The 21,912-nt window shown below is 41.6% G+C and overlaps 1 protein-coding gene across 1 annotated transcript in view; it reads left to right on the top strand.

Moving 5' to 3' along the window:
- The window catches only part of nalf1a (NALCN channel auxiliary factor 1a), a 32,962-nt gene extending 14,240 nt beyond the window's left edge, over positions 1–18,722 (top strand). The window contains exons 2-3 of the mRNA XM_071536477.1: positions 15,752–15,923; positions 18,424–18,722. Coding sequence (XP_071392578.1) covers positions 15,752–15,923; positions 18,424–18,722 — 471 coding nt within the window. The remainder of the gene's footprint in view (positions 1–15,751; positions 15,924–18,423) is intronic.
- The last annotated feature ends 3,190 nt before the right edge of the window (positions 18,723–21,912 follow it).

The following is a 21,912-nucleotide window of genomic DNA, read 5'->3' as shown; positions in this document are numbered from 1 at the left end:
TGAAATCAGTTTTAATTTTTCCAAAATTTTCAGGGGTTTTTTTCTTTTCACTGTGAGTTTTATCTTTCACTATTACTGTCGCTATCATCCTATATTGCTATATCCTGTATAGCAACACCCCACATGGATTTTCTGACGTACAGATACAGACAAGCATGCAAACATGCACACAAATACACACTCAAAATACACGCACAGCATCCCACAAATGCATCTCTACGTGTTGCCATGAGATTTGCTTCTGTCCATTTTCTCATGCTAGAAACTACTACAATTTTTGCCAAAAGCTTATTATATCGTTATTCCGCGTTTAGCCTATGTCTCAATCTGTTTTTAAACTCGGCACCATGCTTCAATCTGCAATTTCGACAAATTGGAAAACATAGGTTCCTATTGAACAATTCTCATTACAACTCTCACAATCTAAAACATAACCAAAGTGCAAACATTACTTGCAAAATATAACAAAAATTGGACATATTGGCACTCTCAACATTTAGGCTAATCAGCAACTTGAAATCATTGGGTAAGACAATTTTTTTCTCCCAATGCCATCACAACATCAGAGGTTCAGCCTATGCTTTCTGCTACCTCTGTCTTTCACATTCAAGAAAATGTGGGGCATGAGAATTCAAAAATTTAGGATAGTCAAACAGCACACATGCCTCTGACGGATGTTTCCAAATGGGCTTAGAAATATACAGCTGACGTATTGACTTTTGTTGCATATTCTGGATTGGGCCCTTAAATGAGTGAAATGAAAAAAAAAAAAAAAATCACTTATTTTTTACTGAGGCATTGTCTGAGAGTGGCTATTCAAGATAATTGGGTGGCTGACATTTTCACATAAGGAGGCTAGCCTTGACCACAGTTATCTGCACTTTTATCACTTCACTCCCATGCAATCCATACACTGATTGGTTTCCCCCATGGGCCAATCAGTTTTCCTCCTCATTTGATTACATTTCATTACTGCCAACCCAGGGTCATATTGATTGGTATTTACAATATTATACAAAATTGATCAAAAGTGACATCACTCACATCACATGCTATTTTCTTTAACATCAAGTCATAGAGATTCAGCACACACAGTAACACCACTGAATGAAAAACAAGTAGCAAGGCAAAGTGAATGTAACATTACATTCATTCCCGGCATTTGGACTTCCTCTGAGAGCATTAATTCAGTATTTTCATTTTCATTTTGTTGTTACCTTTATAGTTACCACTATAAAAAGGTAAGAAACATTAATGAAGTTTATATCATTGATTTGCTTTCAAATGTACTGTGTCTCAGGATAAGAATAATGCGTGTCTTGTTTTTCAAATAAATCTACCGTAAAACTTAAAGTAAATGGCCTGGGTCTTTACCTTAAAAGAGAGCACCAGGCTTTTATTAGAGACATGCCATTATGTCTTTTGGCAGTACCAGGTATGTCTAAAAGCGATAGAATTTACTGCTATTCTCTAAAGAAATGTGCTTGTCAAATTGATACATTTCCTTTCTAGGCCTATAGCCTAAAAATATTACTGGTATAGGCAACTGATGTCAGATACTACTACTACTTCTACTACTACGACTATGACTACTACTACTGCTACTGCTACTACTAATAATAACAATAACGCATATCTGGCTGAAATAATCATGCAAAACAGAATGTGATTTATTATTAATAACACTGGTAGGGCTACCACAATGCACAGTTGTCGTCTTGCAAACAAAGCACGAATGCATCAAAATGGAATGGAACAAAAACTGCCAAAGCCACAAAAGTGAATCAGAAAAACTCTCTGTCATGGATTGACTAACAAACAGGAGCAATGCTTTGTAGCGATCCAAGTAGTAGTTATGTTTGACTAATGAAATGCAAGGCTTTCACACCAGTATCTGTTTCTATGGCAACGAGATAAACATGACAGTGTATTCCACTACATACAATGTCTCTTTTTTGGTACGCTGTTTTGTGATATTTTAGTAATTTTAAAGGAATAGTTCACCAAAATGAACATCTTATCTTTATTTATTCACCCTCATGTCAGTCGAAACACAAGTTAGCTACATTTACTAATAATTACTCCAAACGACTCGTGCAAGTGTTGTGAAGCCAAACAATTGCACTGTGGCTCCAAAAGTCCAATATTTACCTTACCATACTCACTGGCTATTGTTAGAGACCTGGTCTTTATTGGAAGTTTTACGATAGTTTAGTTAAAATGTACTATGTACTGTATATCTTGAATGAATTTGAAGAACTCAGTGATGCACAACAGATAATACTTGGCCCTTACTGAAATGATGAGGGAAGGAGGGTGTGTATGAACAAATTCTGCAGCTCTGTCTAAGTGGAAGGATTTAATTAATGTTTTGGGAGGGGTCCCCATCAAGACCAAATCCAGTTAAGATGCATTAACCAGAGTTAATCTGAAACTGCAAGTAAAATGGAATGGATTTTTGAGGATGCAGTTTTAACTGATGAAGCAAAATAAAATTTCAACAGCGTCTTCATGAAAAATCCATGACCACAACCCAGCTTTTATAAATGTTCCAAAATTAGAATTCCTATATTAGGGCCCCTTTAATACTTCAGCTCTGTCAACAGGGCTTGTGACCAAAAACAAATACAGATTTAAAGATACAATATGGAATTTAGAATTCTGGGTATATTCACTCATGTTCTTGAAGAGTTTGACTTAGTTTGATATAGATGGAAAATAAGCTTTTTCATAACTTTCTTAACTGTTATAAGTCAAAATACAGGTCTCCTTTTCCAGCATCAAAGTACATTTAAAAGTCAGGAATTGGGTGGCAGTGTTTCAACAGGGGGACCCATACTGCACATAGATATTGGGCCTTTAAAATTGTGGGATATATTATAATCATATCTACTGTTCTCCCAAAAGGACTTCATACACACTTTTTTGCTGATCAGCCATAACCTCATAAATATGAGAGAGACCACTGATGTAGTGATGCATAAAAAGGACATGATCATCAAGACAAATACCCCAATATGTACAAAATTCAATTAGGCTGTATTTTCAGAAAAGCATTAATTTAGGATTTTTTCCCTTACAGGACCATATCCTCATATAAGTTACATCAGTTTTATGCCACTTACTATGAATTTGGGTCGTAATGATTCATTTCAACCTAAAAAGGTAGTAAACTCTGAGAGGCTGGGCTGTCTCCCCTCTCTGTCTGCTACTCTTGTGTCTCTCTCTTTCTCTTATGACAAGTGACTGAATTGGCTGGTTTATCATGTTAAAACGAGTGTTTAAGAGGTAGCATTGTGGAGGGTGAATGGGTGGTGCTGATATCTAATATACCTACTACTTGGAAAGATGTGTAACTAGGCCAGAACAGTGCAGCTCAACTCTGTCCACTTTGATTTGGTTCTATGTTGTCAAAGCATCAAAACCCCCACTCAGCATTTATCTGGCTCTGTTTGACTTGGAGCGACATCTCACGGGGGTTTCAGTCAATATGTCTCAGGCTTAGGTCAAGCTCCTGCAGTCAGCGGGCGCTATAGCGACAGGAAAAGGAGAGCCACACTGACCTATCCAGCAGCCTCCCAGAGCTCTGCTCCAGCTGAAAAAGAATTCCTCAATCCCAGGAGAAGAGACCTGCAGAGCTGGCTCCTATCCAATAGGGATCCTGTGACCAGAGCATGGCTTAAACCACTCAATGTGATATCAAACCAGGGGAACAACTTCATATACAGTATAGTAGAAAATGGCGTGGGTTTGTTTCCCACTCCAGGCAGGCTTTTTTACATCAGCACGGCTGACTGCGACAGTGGAAAGCCAATCTAAATAATCCTGTTTTGTAAATCAAACAAATTCAGTGCTTAGCTGCTGCGCCCGCGCGCTACACCGGGCTGAAAACAAATCCTGGCATACACATTCATGATCATGTTTTCTGAGAACTGTTCTACAAATCATGGTTCAGGGAAATGGATGTGGAGGGGGCTCCCATCTCTGTGTCCAGTGTGGTCGGCTGAGGCTCAAGGACTGGACCCGCCATATCAGGAATAGACACCAAGATCATAAAGTATGCCAATCCCCTGGATGATGTCAGTCAGACCTCATGCTCCATCCCATAATGCAATGCGCGCTATAGAGCATTTCCAGTTAAAAGGAAGGTTCAGGTTTTCTGAAAATATCGATTATAAGATAAGATTACACCTTAAAACGTTTTTCTTGCCGATGTTTTTGCCTCTGAGAAACCATGCTAACATGCCTGTTAGCATTTTATCAAAGCTAGTGCATGTCAAAGGGGAATGAAACTTACATTACCACAGCTTATGGGAGTAAATGTATGGAGATCAAAAAGAAGGCAAAGTATCTGCAACATAAAATCTGATTTGTATCTGCAACATAAAATCTGAAAAAATTTACTGTAAGTATGTAAAAAGATTTGTGAATAAAAGTTTTTCATTAATATATCATTAATTTGTACATAAACACTACATTTTTAAATAGCCTATGTATTTTAATATTTGCACACAAATATTTGCGTAGCTTAACCATACTCACAGTCCTTAAACTTATTTGTGAACTGGCATCTTTGGATTTAAAGGTCTCATATTATTCATTTTTCATGATTTTGTTTTCAATTATGGCTCAGGTTAAGAATAATGTTCTTTATGGTGTTTTGGAATTATTTTTAGTTTAAAATTCAAACTGAATTAGTTAAATTGAATGAATTTGAAGAGTAAGTCCTCACAATACTGGACTCTGATTGGCCAAAAGCAGCAGCTCCTCTAGTTCAAGTGAGATAAACCTGCTGAGTGGAGGCTTTCCAATTCAAATGCTGCAAACTGGCCTGATTGGATTTAAGTAATTCTTTAGTGAAGGAAGCCAATCAGTACTGAGGACTGAGTCCAGCTGGGACACGATTACTGGATTTGGTCTGAAACTGCCTGGAAAAAAGCATGGATCTCTGAAAATGCAGTAACTTTACATGTAACCACTCAAACAAAATCAAAATTTCACTATGTCTTCATTAAACATCTTTGATCTTATAAACAGAGCATATAAATAGTGCTTTTCAAATGCCGTCTGATCCACAGAGCTGTTTTGCAATTATCTGATCCCGGCTTTTCACGGTGTCAGCTAGCCTGCTTGTGTCAGAGATGTCAGGGACCATAGCGTGGACTGAGTCAGTTCCAGTCTCGAACCCCCAGGCCGGCGCTTGGCAGCATTTTCTTCAGCCGAGCATTTTACTTTTTTAACGTTCATTTAACCAGATAAGTGAATTGATAACCAATTCTCATTTACAATGACGACCTGGCCAAGAGGCAAAAACAGAAGGCAAGTCGGTGCAAGACATTAACACATAAATACAACAAGTACATAACAACATTAGTCAGATTTAAGACATCAAAATATATACAGTATATACAACAACAAAAATCTATGTACTATGGACCAGAAGAAGCAAATTTAAAAGCAGGTGCAGTGATCAGAAACTTGTAATGAGTTATTAAAGGAGGGTAACGGAATGAAGGTGTGGAGTTTTAGCATCTTTTGCAAGTCATTCCAGTCACTAGGAGGCAAACTGGAACGAGTGACGGCCAAAGGAGGTGCAGACTTTAGGAATGACCATAATAATGAATTTGCCAGAACGTAAATTGCGGTTACTGATGGAGATATTGAGCAGTGAGCGGAGGTATGGTTGGGTTTTGCCAGTGATAGTTTTATAAATGAACTGATACCAGTGGATTTGTCGCCTGGTATGGAGTGATGGCCTGTTGACTAGAGAATACAGGTTACAGTGGTGAGTGTTGAAAGGTTTTTGGGGGCAATCCTGTACATTAAGTCGCCATAATCCAGGATTGGGAGAATGGTCATCTTAACCACGGTGTGCTTTGCAGAATGGGTGAAAGATGCTTTATTACAGTACAGGAAACCAATTCTTGCTCTGACTTTGGAGAGCAGCGTGTTGATGTGAGTTTGAAAGGAGAGTGAACTAGTCGAGCCAGATACCCAGGTATTGGTAGTATTTGTAGAGTTGACGAATTCAAGTTCTGACCCATCCAGGGAGGAGATCTTGGGGTAGGTTCCGGTTGAAGCCCATGCATTTTGTTGAGCTCTTGATTTGGGCAAAGGGTAGCACTGAGTTGAACTGACTTCTCCAGCCGTGTTACACCAGCAAGCTCAGTCGTTCAGTTCGGCTGCCACGGTACACTCTGTAGTCCTCCGCTGCACCTCTTCCTTGACAGTTTCCAGAGTGCGCTCGCTGGGAGAACATGACATTGCGAATGTACAAACAAGAGTTGCTCTGAAATTACAAACCAGCTAATTTGAGCAGTACACTCTGCTGGCATTTCCTAGAAAAGCACAACGTTCGGATACGTTACACCACCAGGAATCGGCATGAAATAAATCGCAGACAGAAGACAGACTCCCGTATGCACTTGGTCCACTGACAAGAGTTCTGCTGTATTATCCAGGCGTTGCGTCAGTGACCTAAGGCGTCCATTCTTGGCTTCAAATGTATTTTGACAATTTAGGTTGCGAGTGCAATGCAGTACTGTCAACAACATTTTGTCTGCTATATGGTGCATCTCTTTGTAGTGTGTGCGTGCATGTGCACTCTTCAATTTTCGGACCACCTAGGCTTTCCATGAAACAGTCTGACCAGGTGAATTCCAGCTATGATCGATTTGCACCTCACTAACAAAGGCGAGATGTAGATGAATGGGAAGGGATGGATTACAGAAGGGTTGTTTTTTAAGCCTTCTGTCAATTGAGACATGGCGTGTCTTCAAAAACGGCACAAATCAATATCGGGAAGACGGCTCTCATATTTTGCACACTCAGTACATTGCCGTGCCAAAAAAAAAAGAAAAAAGAAAAAAAAGGCCTCCCATCAAATGTAGAAACACGGCTGAAAATAGCCCAGGTAGTGTGAGAGCTGCTTCCTGTTCTGCCACGGCCATGATTTGCGTGAGTGGTAATGATCTGTGTCATTCAGCTTCTATCTGGGATCTCACTCTGCAGCTGACTCATATGCTTTTTATAGCCGCCGATGTCATTCCACTTTATAGCTGTGTGCGCGACAACACCGTCCTGCTGGGAAGGGATATCAAGTGTTGATACTTCACAACGGATTGAGTTAAAGTTTTTAACATAGGAGGGTACACCAACCAAATTCACTTAATTTGCCTCTTTATTTGTGAAATAGAGTTTGTGGCTAGACCTTTTGAATCTAATATAACTCTGTGAAATGATAGGTTCAGTTATAGTAAGTTGTATCAGACTGATGTGAGTTACATGAGCGTGCTTTTCTCAAAAGTATAAGTGTATCCATAGTTTAGCTTTTTATTTACTACATCTACATGACACAGGTTGTTGCATTTACTGTCTATTCTCAGATTTGGTGATCACACTGAATACATTTGATACATACATACATATTTTGTGCCAATATTAATTTTCATGGCAAACATTTACAATGATTGTACAATGATGTTTGCCCCCTATTTGTATTCTTATCAGGGTAGAAAAGCCTCTGAAACAGCATTTAGACCATCATGGGACACTAAAACTCTCCACCGAAACCCAGACTGATGACATTCCTTTAGGCTTTGAGGTTTTCTTGGCTGAAAAAGAGGCGGTGGTGGTGGTGGTGCCTATTTGTGGCTGTCTGGCTTTGTCATCCCAGCCAAATGAACAGCCATACCCCTTCCATTCCAGATTTATAAGACACCAGTTTTTGGCACAGACTAACATAAAACTGTCCTAGTTGAGTCGTTCTTTAGCTTTTTAAATCCAATTTTATTCATCTTTCCATGGCTAAGAGCACCAGAATAGACACCAACAGACCAAAATGTTTTATGATTTTTTTTTCCTTTTTCCTTTTGACTTACATGGGGAACAATGAATACACAAGCTGTCTTCAGCTGTTTAATTAGAACAAACAATAGGCTACATACAAAAAATTCTTCAGCAGGGTAATTAGAACATACAAAAGAAAAAATGAGTCTAGCGAAATCGCAATATGGCCTACTGCAATTTTCAAATCGCAGGAGGCGCAATATTTGTTAAAGGTGAAATGTGTCAAAATACTGTTTTAAATGAAATATTGTGGTGCTGCAGAGATGTCCTGGCCTGCACATCATATTCTACACACTTAAGAAAACATCTTTGTTTGGTACAGATCCCCGCAAAAATCACACCATAATCATTTGAATACGTTTTTCAATGAAAATGAGAATAATGATGTAAAAATGATCATTCCCTCTAATATCGCAAATCATATCCCAATTGCAATATCAAAATAATCGCAATTAGATATTTTTTCAAAATCAGCCCTAGTCAGGTGTGGGGTACATGTACATGGTGCGTGACTTTCCTCGGTATCATTATGATGTAGAGAGAAATCATATGGAAAAATAAAAGTAACTGCAAATCAAATGAATTAAACTTGTTCAACTAGTAAACTTGTAGGAGATGTAACCTGAACAAAATGCCAATTGAGACTAGGAACCAGTGAGACTTCTCTGTAGGTACAGTTAGCTTAGCTATTAGCCTTTTTTGCACGGTGCTTTGCAATGTTTGTCGTTGGCTGGCCTCCGTAGTGCAGAAGCTTTGCTGTGTGTTATTTACAAATGTGTTGCAGTTTCTGTCGCCCTCTAGTGGTCAGAAAATTCTGCTTATTGCAGCTTTAATGTCCTCATTGAGGCACTTGTTGCAGCTTAAAAACAGCAGACAACACTTCATCACACAATAATAGCACATGGTAAAAATGGAATCATATTAAAATAAAACGCATACTGTGCAGTAATAATACAGCTTCAGAGGTTCAGTGCTTTGTTGTCAGCAACCCTCAGGTGACATGCATATATCAAGATACTATAAAGTACATACAATATAATATGTACATGTCCGGATTAAGTGCATACTATGAAGTACACACCCCATAATGTAGCATCACATTTAACTGCAGAATAGTTCAAAACATCATGACTTAAATGAAGAGTTTGTTAATTACGGCCCCTCATATCGGATTAATCCTAATCGAAAGTCAAAATTAAAACACACTTATTACTTTTTAAATGCTAGCAGATAATTTAATTCCTTGGGTGGCCAAATGAAAACACTTTTACAGACTGGCTCCTCAATGTTTTGGAGATATTGAATGATGAACTCCAGAAGCGCCACTCAACTTCCAGCCCTCCGGCTCTGTCTATGCTAATTTTGCAGAGCACAGGAGGCCAAAAAAACACTGCCTGACCAGACAAGATATGTCCTGGGATTAGCTCCTCCCTCCCCTCCCCCAGCATCACATTCAATTACATAGGACTATATTTTACCTCACTGACTTTCTAAATAGGGTGTCAGTGGGAAAGAAGAGGAAAAAAGCAAAGGAAGTGACATGAGGAAAGTTCAGGATGCTGCTCGGCGTTTCTTCTGTGATTTCAGCGCTGCTTGAGGGTAATTTTAGATTTGGTTCCACATCTGTCACTGTTCCAGTTCCAGTTATGGTTCAAGTGCAGGTTGCAGTGCTAAACTCCATTTCGGTGGGATGCTTGCTTTTTTTTTTTTTTTCTCGAAGAACAAAACAGGAATTCTAAAACAGTGTTGAATTCTAAACCGCAATGTTAACCAGCCTCCTTTGTGCTAAGAGGACAATGTGGCTAAATGATCCTGTCCTATCCTCAATTTGACTTTTTCTCGAGGCAATTTCCGTGCTGTGTTGCCACTGAATGAATATCGAGGAAATGCCGGTGTTTCTCTGCAGCCCGGCGCTTCCTCTCGTCCGCTGACAAGCTCTCCCGCAGTCCTCTCTGTGTCCGATGGCAGGCACGGGAATGGGAATGGGAATGGGAATGGGAATGGGAATGGGAATGGGGTGGGGAAGCCCGGCTGTCAGATCGAGACAGCCGCTTGCTTTGAACTGGTGGATGCCGGCGGAATGACCAAAGTAAACCCAGACTCACAGCACGGAGGTTACGGGGCAGTATGTTACCCACCCATGGGAGTTGAACTGTGGCCGCCCGTGGCAAGCTGCTATTGTGCTAACAGGAAGTCTTGCATGAGTGTTATTTCATAGCTGTCACACAAGCAGGGCTACTCATTTTGAGAGGAATTTGACTCAAGCAACACTTTTTTTTTACTGCAGTTTTTAATTAAAATTTGTGTTTCATTTTGCACCAAAAATATCTTTATTTGTAGTACAGCTCTCTACCTGCTTGATGCAACTTCAATATAGTATGAACTGTAACCCCTTCCTCCCTCCTCCCCCGGTTTAAACACTGCCACCCCACTATTACCTTTTGATTATGCTTTGATTTATTTGATTGAAGACGTTTTTTTTTTCACTCTCACATTGATTGACACTATATGACAGCGTAAAAGGCAGAAAAACACTGAAGGTGTCAGACGCGCATCTTCAAACAGTTGTTTTCAACGGCATAAACACACACTAGAAGCATGAAGTGTCATGTCAAACCACCTTGATGCGTCTATGCTCCGAAGCTGGTTTGGTTTTGGATGTTAAAAGGAATAGTTCACCCAAAAATGAAAATTCTGTCATCATCTACTCACCCTCATGCCAAATGAAACACAGGTGAAATTTGTTAGTCCATATAACACACAGGGAGGCTGCCAGCACAACTTGGTAGCAGCCTTCTCCAAAACAACTGAAGTCAATGGGGACCAGTTCTTTAGAGTTCCAAAACAAAAACAGCCAAACAATCACACTGTGAATAGAAAGACCTATACACCATTATTTGTTGCAAATCAATCAGCTGTAGTTAAGATTTGCACTAAATGATGGTGTAAATATACTGTAGGTCTTTTTGGAACTCTGAAGAACTGGTCCCCACTGACTTCAGTTGTTTTGGAGAAGGCTGCTATGGAGTTGTGCTGCAGCCTTCCTGTGTGTTATATGGACAAACTTCACCTGTGTTTCAACTGGCATGAGGGTGAGGAGATGATGACAGAATTTTCAGTTTTGGGTGAACTATTCCTTTAAGTGGAGGACCTGACTACAGGAAGACAAAAACATGGATGAAGAAAAAAGTTCATTAACAAAATCGACAAAAGCCATGGAACATGTGACTGCATGAAGTTCCAATCGTTCAGAAGTACAGGACAAAATATGTCTCAGAGTGTTAGACTGTATAGCAGGCCATGGAACAGAAAATATGATACGGTCCATGGCTTGTTCTACAGTCTGCTTCTTATGTAATACTAACATTAGCCATCACAGTGGTGAAATTCAGATGCCAGTGCTGCTGACACTTCAAATCTGCCCGAGCATCAAATGGCAGCCGTCAATCACTGCATCCACAGTGTTTGAACCTTTAAATGTATTTTTAGGCTGCAAAAGATCTGCTTGTAAACATTGAAGTAAAAAAATGTGAATTAAAGCTCATTTTCCAGCTGTTAAAGAACATATGTGAATGTAAATGTGAACGTCCAAAACACGAGGACCGCCTGCTCTTTCCGTGAAATGGACTAACCAGGTGAATCCAAGGTCAGCGTTATGATCCCCTATTGATTTCATCGGGTAAAAGTGGCTTGGAAGTGGAGGAGATTTTAAGCCTTGACACAGCTGCAAAGCTCCGTAACGGGAGGACGTGCCCAGCGTTTTGCCCTCTCAGTGTGTATGGTCAAATCAATTTTAGACCGGGGCTAGAACAGTTCCAGGTAGAAAGCCCTTGTGGAAACGGTTGCCAGCTCGGTGTTTTTTTTCCTGCCTGTGTCTCTGTGCTTCATGACATTGTTTGAAGCAGACTAAGCTGCATGGCGACAGAGGCTTTTTTTTTGAGTGCCAGGTTCCCATTCACACTGATCACACATTAGACTGATCAAATCAGACTCCAGGCCTGCTTCCTGACTAACTCAATTTGCTCTCATACGCTTCCCTTTTCACGCTGAGCACACGCACACGCACACACACACACACACACACACACACAGTTGGATACACATTTGACACGTGCATACACATCACACACACACACACACACACACATAAACAGAAAACCAACAGCGAGTGGGGCAGTACCCATTGAGCTCTAATGAAAAGCAGAAAAAGCCGTTACCTTGGCAACTGCCAGCACACATCTTCAGGAGGACCCAGATTTCCTGTCTGACTGGGATCGTTTTGTTTTGGTTCTCCTTTGATAGCCGCGGCATCCCTAGACAGATTATCTCACCATTGGCAAGAATTTATGCTAAATCATCGTGAATTAAACAACAGCCATTTGTGGTGAGCCGAAGCCGCCTCGCAGAGCCCAGAAAATCCCCAGTCATATATTTAATACCTCCGACTCCCCAAACTCTTAAAAACACAAACACAAATGTAATCAATGATCTGATTGATTTGAGCCTGGACTCGAGCCAGTCTTTCCTCCATTCTGGATTCAGTCAGCAGTGGTGCACCGCTACCGCAGGAAAACTACTGCCAATGAGAGAGAACATGGGAATTAAAATCACAGTGTGATTTATTAAAATTTCCCTCTAAAATACAACAAGGTCTTGTTGCCATGGTTAGAATCAAGTTTATCATGATAGAACATCCCAAGATAAACATTTGTACCGCTGCAACCTGCACAAGAACCATTACTTGGACTAAAATAGAGACAGATGTTCAGTCAAAGCACTAAAACCACAAAAGAAACGCTGTTTGGGCCCCATCATTAATAGGTTGTTGGTTGGTGCTTCAGTAAGAGACCGTTTTTTTGAAGGATGAGGCTATTTCCTGGAAAGCAGGTTAGATGGTTTGGAGGATGTCGCTCCTCCTATATACCATATCATTTCATGTTTTCAATTTGGCAAAACATAAAACATTTGGGTCTACTCCACATTCTTGCATCATCATGATCATCACCATCCTCATTATCATATTGTATAGGATGCCAGAATTAAGTTTTGAGTCTTTTGGAGGTGTTGTGGGTGTAATTCAACCAAACATCTGTGACATCCAAGCCATAGATGCTCTCCCTAGGTCAAATATCACAAAGGATAATGGATAAAGTGGTAACCTGAAAGTTCCTCATTTTTTTTATTTTTGTCCCATCTTTGGTACTAAGTGATCATTGCTGTGGTGTTTCTGCACTGCACTTCCCAGAGATCACCTGTCAATCAAACAGTGTGGGCGGAGCTTGGATTTTCTGTTGATGAAGTTTGAAGTTCTCTTATCTTCGTCTGTTCAGCCATGGTGGCTATCACTGCTCATGCTAACTACCCAGTTCTTCTTCTGTGTATTCCAAACAAACCGTAAACGTAAAAAAGCATCTGTGAAAGGTCTACTGACACCGAATGTTTAGAACAGCAAATGGAAAAGCTTTCATGAACTAACAGTATTACACTGTTGTGTTACATCAATCAGTGGTAGAGTAACAAAACAATATGAAAATGTCACAGATTATTACTTTAAATCAGATTGTGTGTATTGTTAACTTTGCTTTTGGATGCAGAAAATTCTGCTAGCGCTGAACATTGCAGAATTATCCCACTTGGCAATTACCTGATTGGTGCTAATGGTTTTATTGTGTCTTTGATTCATGACTGGCTGTTGTTTGAGATGTTTCAGGTAGAGAAATGACTCTCTTTACTCCTTTCATTACTCAAAAACATAATTTTCTCAAAGCCAACACAAATCTGGGTCTCATTTTTGTGACTGGTCTCTTGCATTCCTTACTGACTTTTAGAAGAATCCTAGATACAGTAGGAGAAATACTCCATTCCGGTGTATGAAGTAACACATAGGAGATATAGTGTGGAAAGGTGCCACTGCTGTAACTACATGAGCTGTCCAAGGTGCTGATGTGGACAAGAAGAGTAACCTTGTGTGGGTTATACCCGATGTTAAATGAGGCCTTGCTGCTCACAACCGGTGTTCTCACCTGCCAGTGGTTGATGGCATATTCAATCTCTGATGACCACAACTCCCTAGCCTTGCTAACATGTGAAATAACAGTTGACATTTGGCAAATGATTTTATCTAACCCTCTTATAGTACCATAAGTGCAAACATTTTCAGTATAGGTGGCCCCAGTGGGAATCAAACCCCCAACACTTCTACCCACTGAACTACACAGGATCATATTTTCTACTTTGACTCCTTAGACCGCAGTCACAACTACTGTTTATTTTCTATTGTTTTTTTATAGTGTTTACTTTGTTGCATTTTTCTATTTGATTTGTTTAGGTTCGCAATGCCCAATTACAAGTGAACCAGGGCTGGTAAACAAAAGTCACAAGACTCAAAAGTTCATTGGACAGAGTTTTGACAACCTGTCATCCCCCCAAGGTAGAGGAGATTCAAATTTAATCCGATTCTAGTCCCTGTAACTTTATCTAAGCATGATGGAGTTGTCTGAGCTCTCTGCCATAATTTAGTCTACCTTCTCTGGTTGTCTGTTCATACCAGTTAAGAAGACATGAAGAAATAGCTGAATGTGAGCATCAGTCCAGACTGTAGTTTGCCCTCGCTTCATTTTGCTAGGCTTTCCAAGCATGAGGAACTGCTGGCTATCAGATGTCAACACCCATGAACCCTTGCGCTTTGGGGTCGTTTCCTGCATTTGGTTTGGATTACGTTCTCACTCCTAATGAACCGCACTGCAGTTCTCTTGAAAGAAGGCGTCTCAGTGCGGTTACTTGGCGCCACGTGAGTTCAAATGGCATTTTTCTCACCTGGCCAAACGAAACGAACTAAAGGAGGAAACGCTCCGGAGTTCAAATAAAGCGCTCCAAACATGCTTGGTGTGAAAGCGCCCTTGAGCTCCAGCATATAGAGTATAATCCTCTTTCTCTTCCTCTGTCCTCTCAAGATGATTGAACATTTAAAAATAGTTTAAACTGTATTGAAGCTACTCCAGCAAAGTCTCTTCAGCTACTCAGAATCTCTTTGTATTTTTGTGCAGTCAAGAGTGTCAGGTGAGTGTGTTTGGCAGAGAGACAGGTTGTCCATCCTGTTTATAACAAAAACACTGAGCACCAGAAACCCTGCTAGACACTACAGTTGGTACAGCCAGTGATGTAGTGCTAAACTAAAGATCGGTAAACTGTGACCCTTCGCTTTGTTCTCCCACATCACCCCCCGCTGCATTTGAACTCTCATACTTCACATCTCATAAATGATGAAATGATCATACTGTATTTGGCATGGTTTACTTTTTGCTAGCTTATGCTGCGAGGCAAGATTGATCAGCCAGCGCCGCGGCTCTGCTACCTCTAGCGGACTAGCCTTGGCTGAGATCTCGTGAGCCTTCCATAATTCATGAAGTGCTAGGTATCCATTTTGGGAAAAAAAACATTGTTATGTGATGTACACTGTTCAATGGTTGAAAAATACAGGTAAATACACCCTTTATAATGTTATTCCTTTGTTTAGAATGGTCTAAGGATAACTAATAACTTAATATTCCAATTCCACAGTCAGGTTTACTTTCTTGCCAGCAGTAGCTCTCTCTTTCAGCCAACCTTTCAGATGGTTGATATCTCATTTAGGAACAACACTTGTTTACTTCTCTCCCTTGGCCCTGGGATTATTCTTTGGCTGGCCGCTAGATGTTTTGTTTCTCACATGGAGAAACAGACTTTGAAATGGACTCTTGTACAAATCTGCTATTGTCAGAGGGATGCCCGAGACCCTGCAGCAACAAACAGCTATGGCAGCCTCACCCATCCTCGATTGGATCTTGAGGGAGCATCCATTTAGCTATATGGTCTAACTCCTCTCCCCCTTCTCTCCTCTCCTCTCCTCCTCCTCCTCTCCCAGATGGCCTATAAGCCCTGGCTGTGCGCTCAGTATTTCCCCACCACCCAGCAGTCCTGTCAGAAGAAGGTACCGTGCCACCAGTACTGCCTGGAGGTCCAGCAGAGCTGTCCGTTCATCCTGCCCGACAACGACGACCTGATCCACGGCGGCAGCCCCAGCTTCATCTGCACAGGTCAATATGGACTCACTTGTCTCATAAGAGTCAGTTCAGTTCACTTGTGTAGGTTTTTTCCCCCAATCATGTTTACAACAGCAGCGGATAAGTGCAGACGCCTATGTTTGCATGTGTGTGTGTGGGTGTTTATGCAGCCTGGCATATCACTACTGCTGCAGAGAAAACCTCCCAATTTGCTGTGTTTTTTCGCTGAACTGATCTTGGATTGAAGAACAATGGTTTACATGAAAAGTATTCCATACATTATAATGCACTCCAATGGTATACCCACTCCCACCCACCCCCTTTTCCCTCTAACATCCAAGCCAGGTTTATATATAAGTGCCCACCCTAGTTTAACAGCTAAATAGGTTGATTGCATCCAGTCCATTCTATTGGTAAATAATAGAAAATATATATAAGGGATGTATTAATTCATCCAAAATCCATAGTTCCATATGTGTCTTGGCTGTATGGTATTCTTCCAGGAAAACAGGTGTTTTCAAAGGCTTTCTGATGACATCTAGTGGTCCGTTCGAGAAGGGCAGAGTTTAGACAAGGACGTTCTAACAATGCATTGATAAATTGAGTTTGGCTTGTCTCTCATATTTACTGCAGTTTATACAGTAGTAATCACCAAGGACTCTAGCTCAGAGGACCAAGCCACTGGCCCCTAGCCAACGAGCAAGTTTTCTGGAAGAGCTGAGCACCATTACAGCACGATCTCATAAAACGATTCTGAAAGATTTTCAGGCAGACTCATCAACAAGCAGTCTATGCTTTGTTTAGCCAAGAACTATTTTCTCTAGGCCCTTGATCTTGCTGGCCTTCCATTGCTACAATATTTTAGACTAAATTAGAGAGTTTACTTTTTGTGTGATTCTATTTGTAACTTTGCTTATGTGCATTGGCGCATGTTGTCTGCCTACAAATGTATCAGGAAGCTGCTTTCTTTGGTGGGCCTCTCTTGAAAATAAAGATAATTAAATCTCAATGAGACCAGTAGGTTAAATTGAGGTTAAATAAAGAAGATCTCCTTTGATAAATCTGTATCTCTTCTCATTCAGGTTTTGCTTGTGCAGTGTAGTTTGCCTGTGCAGTTCAGTCCTTTCAAACGCTGGCGAGCAAGAGTTCCCGAGTCATCAAGTGATGCAGTGATGCGTCACTGTCTGTATGGCCATGGACTTTTATTTGAGTTCAGCTGAGGGTCATTGTGTCTGGCCTGTCCCTCCAGATCACGATTAGAGCTGCAGAGAGAAGATGTCCAGTGAGTTTGCTCCATCTATAGGACTGAAGGATGTCCAACGGTAGGGCCAGACTTGATGAGATAACCATCGCTGTGCTGAGATCACACAGTTCAATACAACCTTTGATTATTGTTATTAACAGATCTTATCTTCACTTAGCTGAAACTGTCTCCCAAGCTTCGTGCAGCTGCTTTACATCCTCCCAACCCTACCATTTCTCCTGAAGAGTGGTTACAAATAGGATTAGACTGATATATCAGTTTGCTGATTTTGCCATCATTGTCGTCCACCGCCAATATGATGGTGGTTGCTCCCTGACCCTCCTCCCCCCAAACATACAAATCATCCCAGTGTGGTGTGGGAGTATTTTTAGTCACCCAGATTTAGGGTTAGGATTAAAACCTGCAAAGAAATCTGTCTCTCCCTGCCTTAAAGCATAACCCCAGACATTTTCAACCCTATTTTCCCATCATTTTCCATCATACCAATTGATTCTGACCAAAATCTCATCAGTTGCTTTACTATAGGGCTATTTAAGATTACAGCACATCTTCCAAAAATCAACCCCAAAGCATGTCTTATTCAACATATTGATGCTCACTCTGTAATAAGACATGTATATATTTAATTTACAGTATTTCTATGACCTGACAACTTTCAGTATTTATGTTGCACTACTTTACACAGCAAGGCACGTAGACAGGCAGCCGCACTGTTTACCAATGGCCAAGGTATCATCAAAACTGTACAAGAAAGGCATGGATCAAGATGTTTTTCATTGACATCTTTCTATAGTCATGACTCATTCCATAGGGAGAGTCAATATGTTGAAAAAGACATGCTTTGGGTTCTTTTGGGGTTGATTTTTTAGAGTGTCTAGCTCTATAGTGAAACAATTAATACGATTTTGATCAGAATAAAAAAAAAAATCAAAAAAGAAAAACAGGGTCTTGGTTGAAAATGCACTGGTGAACTTGAGTGTCTGAATGCTGTTTCACTGTTACACTTTTCTGCCCTAATGAGTACAAAAAGAGTAAAATACAGTAAAATGAATACTGAATACTTGTTTTTTTTTGTGCTATTTTTGGCATGAAAGTAGTCCAATTTTAAGATATTTTCAGCACAAAATAATGACTTGTTGGCAGCTTTATTCCAAAAATATTGGTATTGGTATCAACAGAAATACATATCGGTCACAACCTACTTACAAGTACATACAAACAGTGGGGAATGTATAAGCAATTTTATCTTATATTTTCTCTTCTGAGCAGGACTGTTGGGAGAGCGTCCGTCAGAAAGCGAGGCGGAATGCTGCGACGTCCGATGGGACTCCAAAATGGACAACCCTTCAGGCGGGACCCTAAAAAGGACAGCTCCCCCCTGCCACCCCCAGGGGGCCTCGGTCACCTCCGCCGCCACCCCCAGACTGTGCAGCGGGCGCCTGAAGATCTGCCTGCTGGCCCTCGTCCTCCTACACACTGTCATCATCATCTCGGCCTCCCATAATTCCACGTGGGTGGGCGTGGCCGCCATTTTCTCGCCGGAGGAGAGCGCCTCTAACGAGGAGTGAACCTTGGGGTTGAATCGCGGATAAAGCTTGTAAAGAATGATGTCTTTCGAGAGGAATCGTTTCCTTATGGCTTTTACAATGTCATGGCTGCCAGGGACACGTCTGGCATGACCTGCTGGAAATGCCTCTACAATCTGCCGCCAATGAACCATCAACCACAGGAAGTGGGAGGGTTTTAACTGGAGCTGAGGGTGCTGGGATTGGACATCGACCGAACCGAGAAGTTTGAGAACCACCCCCTAAAGAACTGACCTCTTGCCACTTGAAACCTGCTCATTGTTTCTATTCCATCCAAATGTTTTCTAGCATATTGTCCCGCCTCTCTCTCTCCTTCCCTTTCTCCCTTCCCCCCTTTCTTCCTCGCTTCTGCCCTTCCCTCCCAAGTTGTTTGTGACGTTTCGGAGCGTGTGTGGAGGGCGCGTAGGAGGAACAAGACATCCTTGGTGTGTGCGCTTTCACTCGTCATTACCTTTAAGGTTTTTGCTGCATTTTTCAGGTGCCAGAACGTTTTGACATATCAGCTATATTCCAGTTCCTCCTCCCCAACACCTTAGAGTACAGAGGCATTGTACTTCCTTGTATGTAATAATAGTTCTTGTTCAAGGGCCTACCAGGACTAGCCAGAAGTTACCCAACGGTTCACGTGGTCTTGTTTCACTCCAAACAAAATGTATGTGATTCTTCTATATTCTAATGTTCAGCTTGTATTTTGTCAGACTCTAGACCTTCTCTCAGCCCCCTACAAAGGTACACGCTTACACATTTTAGGACCTTAAGTGCTCTGAGACCGGCTTGCTTACTCTTCGAACTCGTTGTGCCATTGAGCAAGTTGGGAGTTACGAAGTGCAGGTGGATATGGAGACAGTTCACGGTGTGACTATAGGGTTGGTACATGTTTGCAGGAGTTTTGCCTCTGTACTGAACTCACTGAATTAAACTGTCTCGAGTAGAGGGGCCATACGCCAAGCACCTCTACTTACAAAATGAAGCCGTACCACCACCGTTTAGCAGTACAAGAACAGGTGCACCCACTGTTTGCGCGTGCGTGTATGTGTGTGTTTTTTCTGGTTCTAAAGGGTTCAGCGAAGTTCAGTTTACCTCATGCGGTAGTGCTGATGTTCCGGACAGGCAGCCCCCACCGGAAAGCGGTGTCCTCCCTGTATTGCCCAGTGGCTTGTCTTGATGCCATAGCGAGAGATTAGGGTTGTCGTACACGGGGCCGCGGGAAAGCCGAGGGAAATCAAGTGTTCTTCGGCGCCCTGGCTACCTATTGCACGGAGGACAGTCGCACAAAGCCAAAACGCCGGTTCTTTGAGTGCCTCTCTGCTGTGTAAGCCCGGTGAGGCAGATACTGGCAGTCGCCGGAGCAATATAGGAAAACAGTGCCACTGGCTTTTTGAACGGCTGTTATTGTCCTACTTCCTGGGGGTTTCACTACCGCCGGCTTTGGCGTCAGCGTAAAGGTCCGTAGTAGCCTTGGTGCAAGTGACCAGCCAACCAATCAATCAACCCACTGATTCCTAAATCACCCCTTAGAGTAGTTGATCAACCTCTACCTTTCACAGACTAGCAAAGGGCTGTGTTAGCGTCAGCATTAGTAAGAGGAGTTTTCAAGGGCTGATTCATCCGATTTTCTTCTGTTTCGTATGACTGCTGCTACTAGCGCGCATTGACTTGTGGACGGGTCACGCAGTGATCGAGAAGAGATTTCACTCCCCCTCTCAGCTAGGAATGCACTGATACAGGTATCGGATATCGGGCAGGTACAAGCATAAAATCGGTATCAGAGAATTTCACTAATGCTAAAATCTGATATCAAGAGCAACGAGTAATAGACCAAAAATCAAATCAACCTTGATTTTCTGCCTTTTTCACTAGGGATGGGACGATCTGCTTATCTCACGACACAATTCGATACACGATATACGATATGGAGTTCACGATTCAATACAACCACGATACGATGTAACGAATTAAAGTTCAATGACAACAAAGTCTGACTGTGCAGAATTATGTTTACTTCTGAGCCACAAATCTTTTTAGTAATGGCATTGGCTTGCTAGAATGTAAACAACAATTTAAAAATGTCATTACAAAGTGCAAATAGTATAATTTGGATGGAGAGCTTGTGAAATTGTGATGGGCAAGCCGTCTCATTTGTGATTACTATGGAACGAATATCGCGAGTCTGCCGCACGATACATATTGTCACATTTTGTATCGCGATACACTGAATTCCGATATATCGTCCCATCCCTATTTTTTACATTTAGGATGCCAGATGTTTGTAATGAATTATATCTCAATGATTTTTGTCTTATGACCACCAAACTAATGCTCTATAATAAGGCTATAGTAACCAGTTAAGATAATGGATTGGATCTGTAGGGTAGTATGGGCCGATCCTTAAACTTCAGCACTTGTTTTCGCCGCCAAATCGTTAGCGGCGGTGACAAAGTGGTATCGGTGCATCCCTACCCTCAGTGCCCCCCACCCCCACCCCCTCCGTTAACAGCTTTACCTTACCTCGCATCGCCATGACCATCGATCGCTCTTCATATATAACAACAGAGTGGGATAACATAAGGAAGTCAAGTCTACGCTCGCCTCTGGATTTTTCAAGATACAGTTTCGTAGACTTTCGCCCCCTCCCATTTACTCTCTACTCCCCCCCTTTTGCTTGATATTCTTGTGATGTGTTGATTTGGGTTTGTTTGGTTTTGTTTTTTTTTTCTCAAAGAACTGTGTTGAGGAGAACCAGAACTACATTCCCTTGAAGACAGCAGCGGATGTATTTGCCATCGTAATAGGAATGCTCATACTTGTATACCGTCCCTTTGGTATCCAGCTGTTCATGATCTGAGTCCTGTGGATCTATGCAGATGAACCCCACCCCAAACCCCCCCCCCCCCAACCCCCACCGCACCCCACCCTCGACCCCCTCCACCACCACAAAACCCCTTGTCCTTTCTGTTGTAAATATGTCCTGAGGATGTGGGATCTCAAAATGGCCACCCCACCCCACCCCCTCTCCCCACCCCACCCCCCCACTGTTGAAATCTCACTGTGTTTTCTGTTTGCCTCCTTGGTTTTTGTCTGTTTTTTGAAACTTTTTGCTGCATTTTTCTGTTGTCTAAAGCAGTGGTGTGAGTTGATGAGTAGGACTAAGTTGGATGTTAAAAGACGAGAT

This window comes from Centroberyx affinis, unplaced genomic scaffold (genome assembly GCF_046629955.1).
Source record: "Centroberyx affinis isolate AG114_WGS23_722 - 3 ecotype Tasmania unplaced genomic scaffold, CSIRO-AGI_Caff_v1 ptg002875l_1, whole genome shotgun sequence".
In the NCBI taxonomy this organism is placed as follows: domain Eukaryota; kingdom Metazoa; phylum Chordata; class Actinopteri; order Beryciformes; family Berycidae; genus Centroberyx; species Centroberyx affinis.
This window is presented reverse-complemented; position numbering and strand designations above follow the sequence as displayed.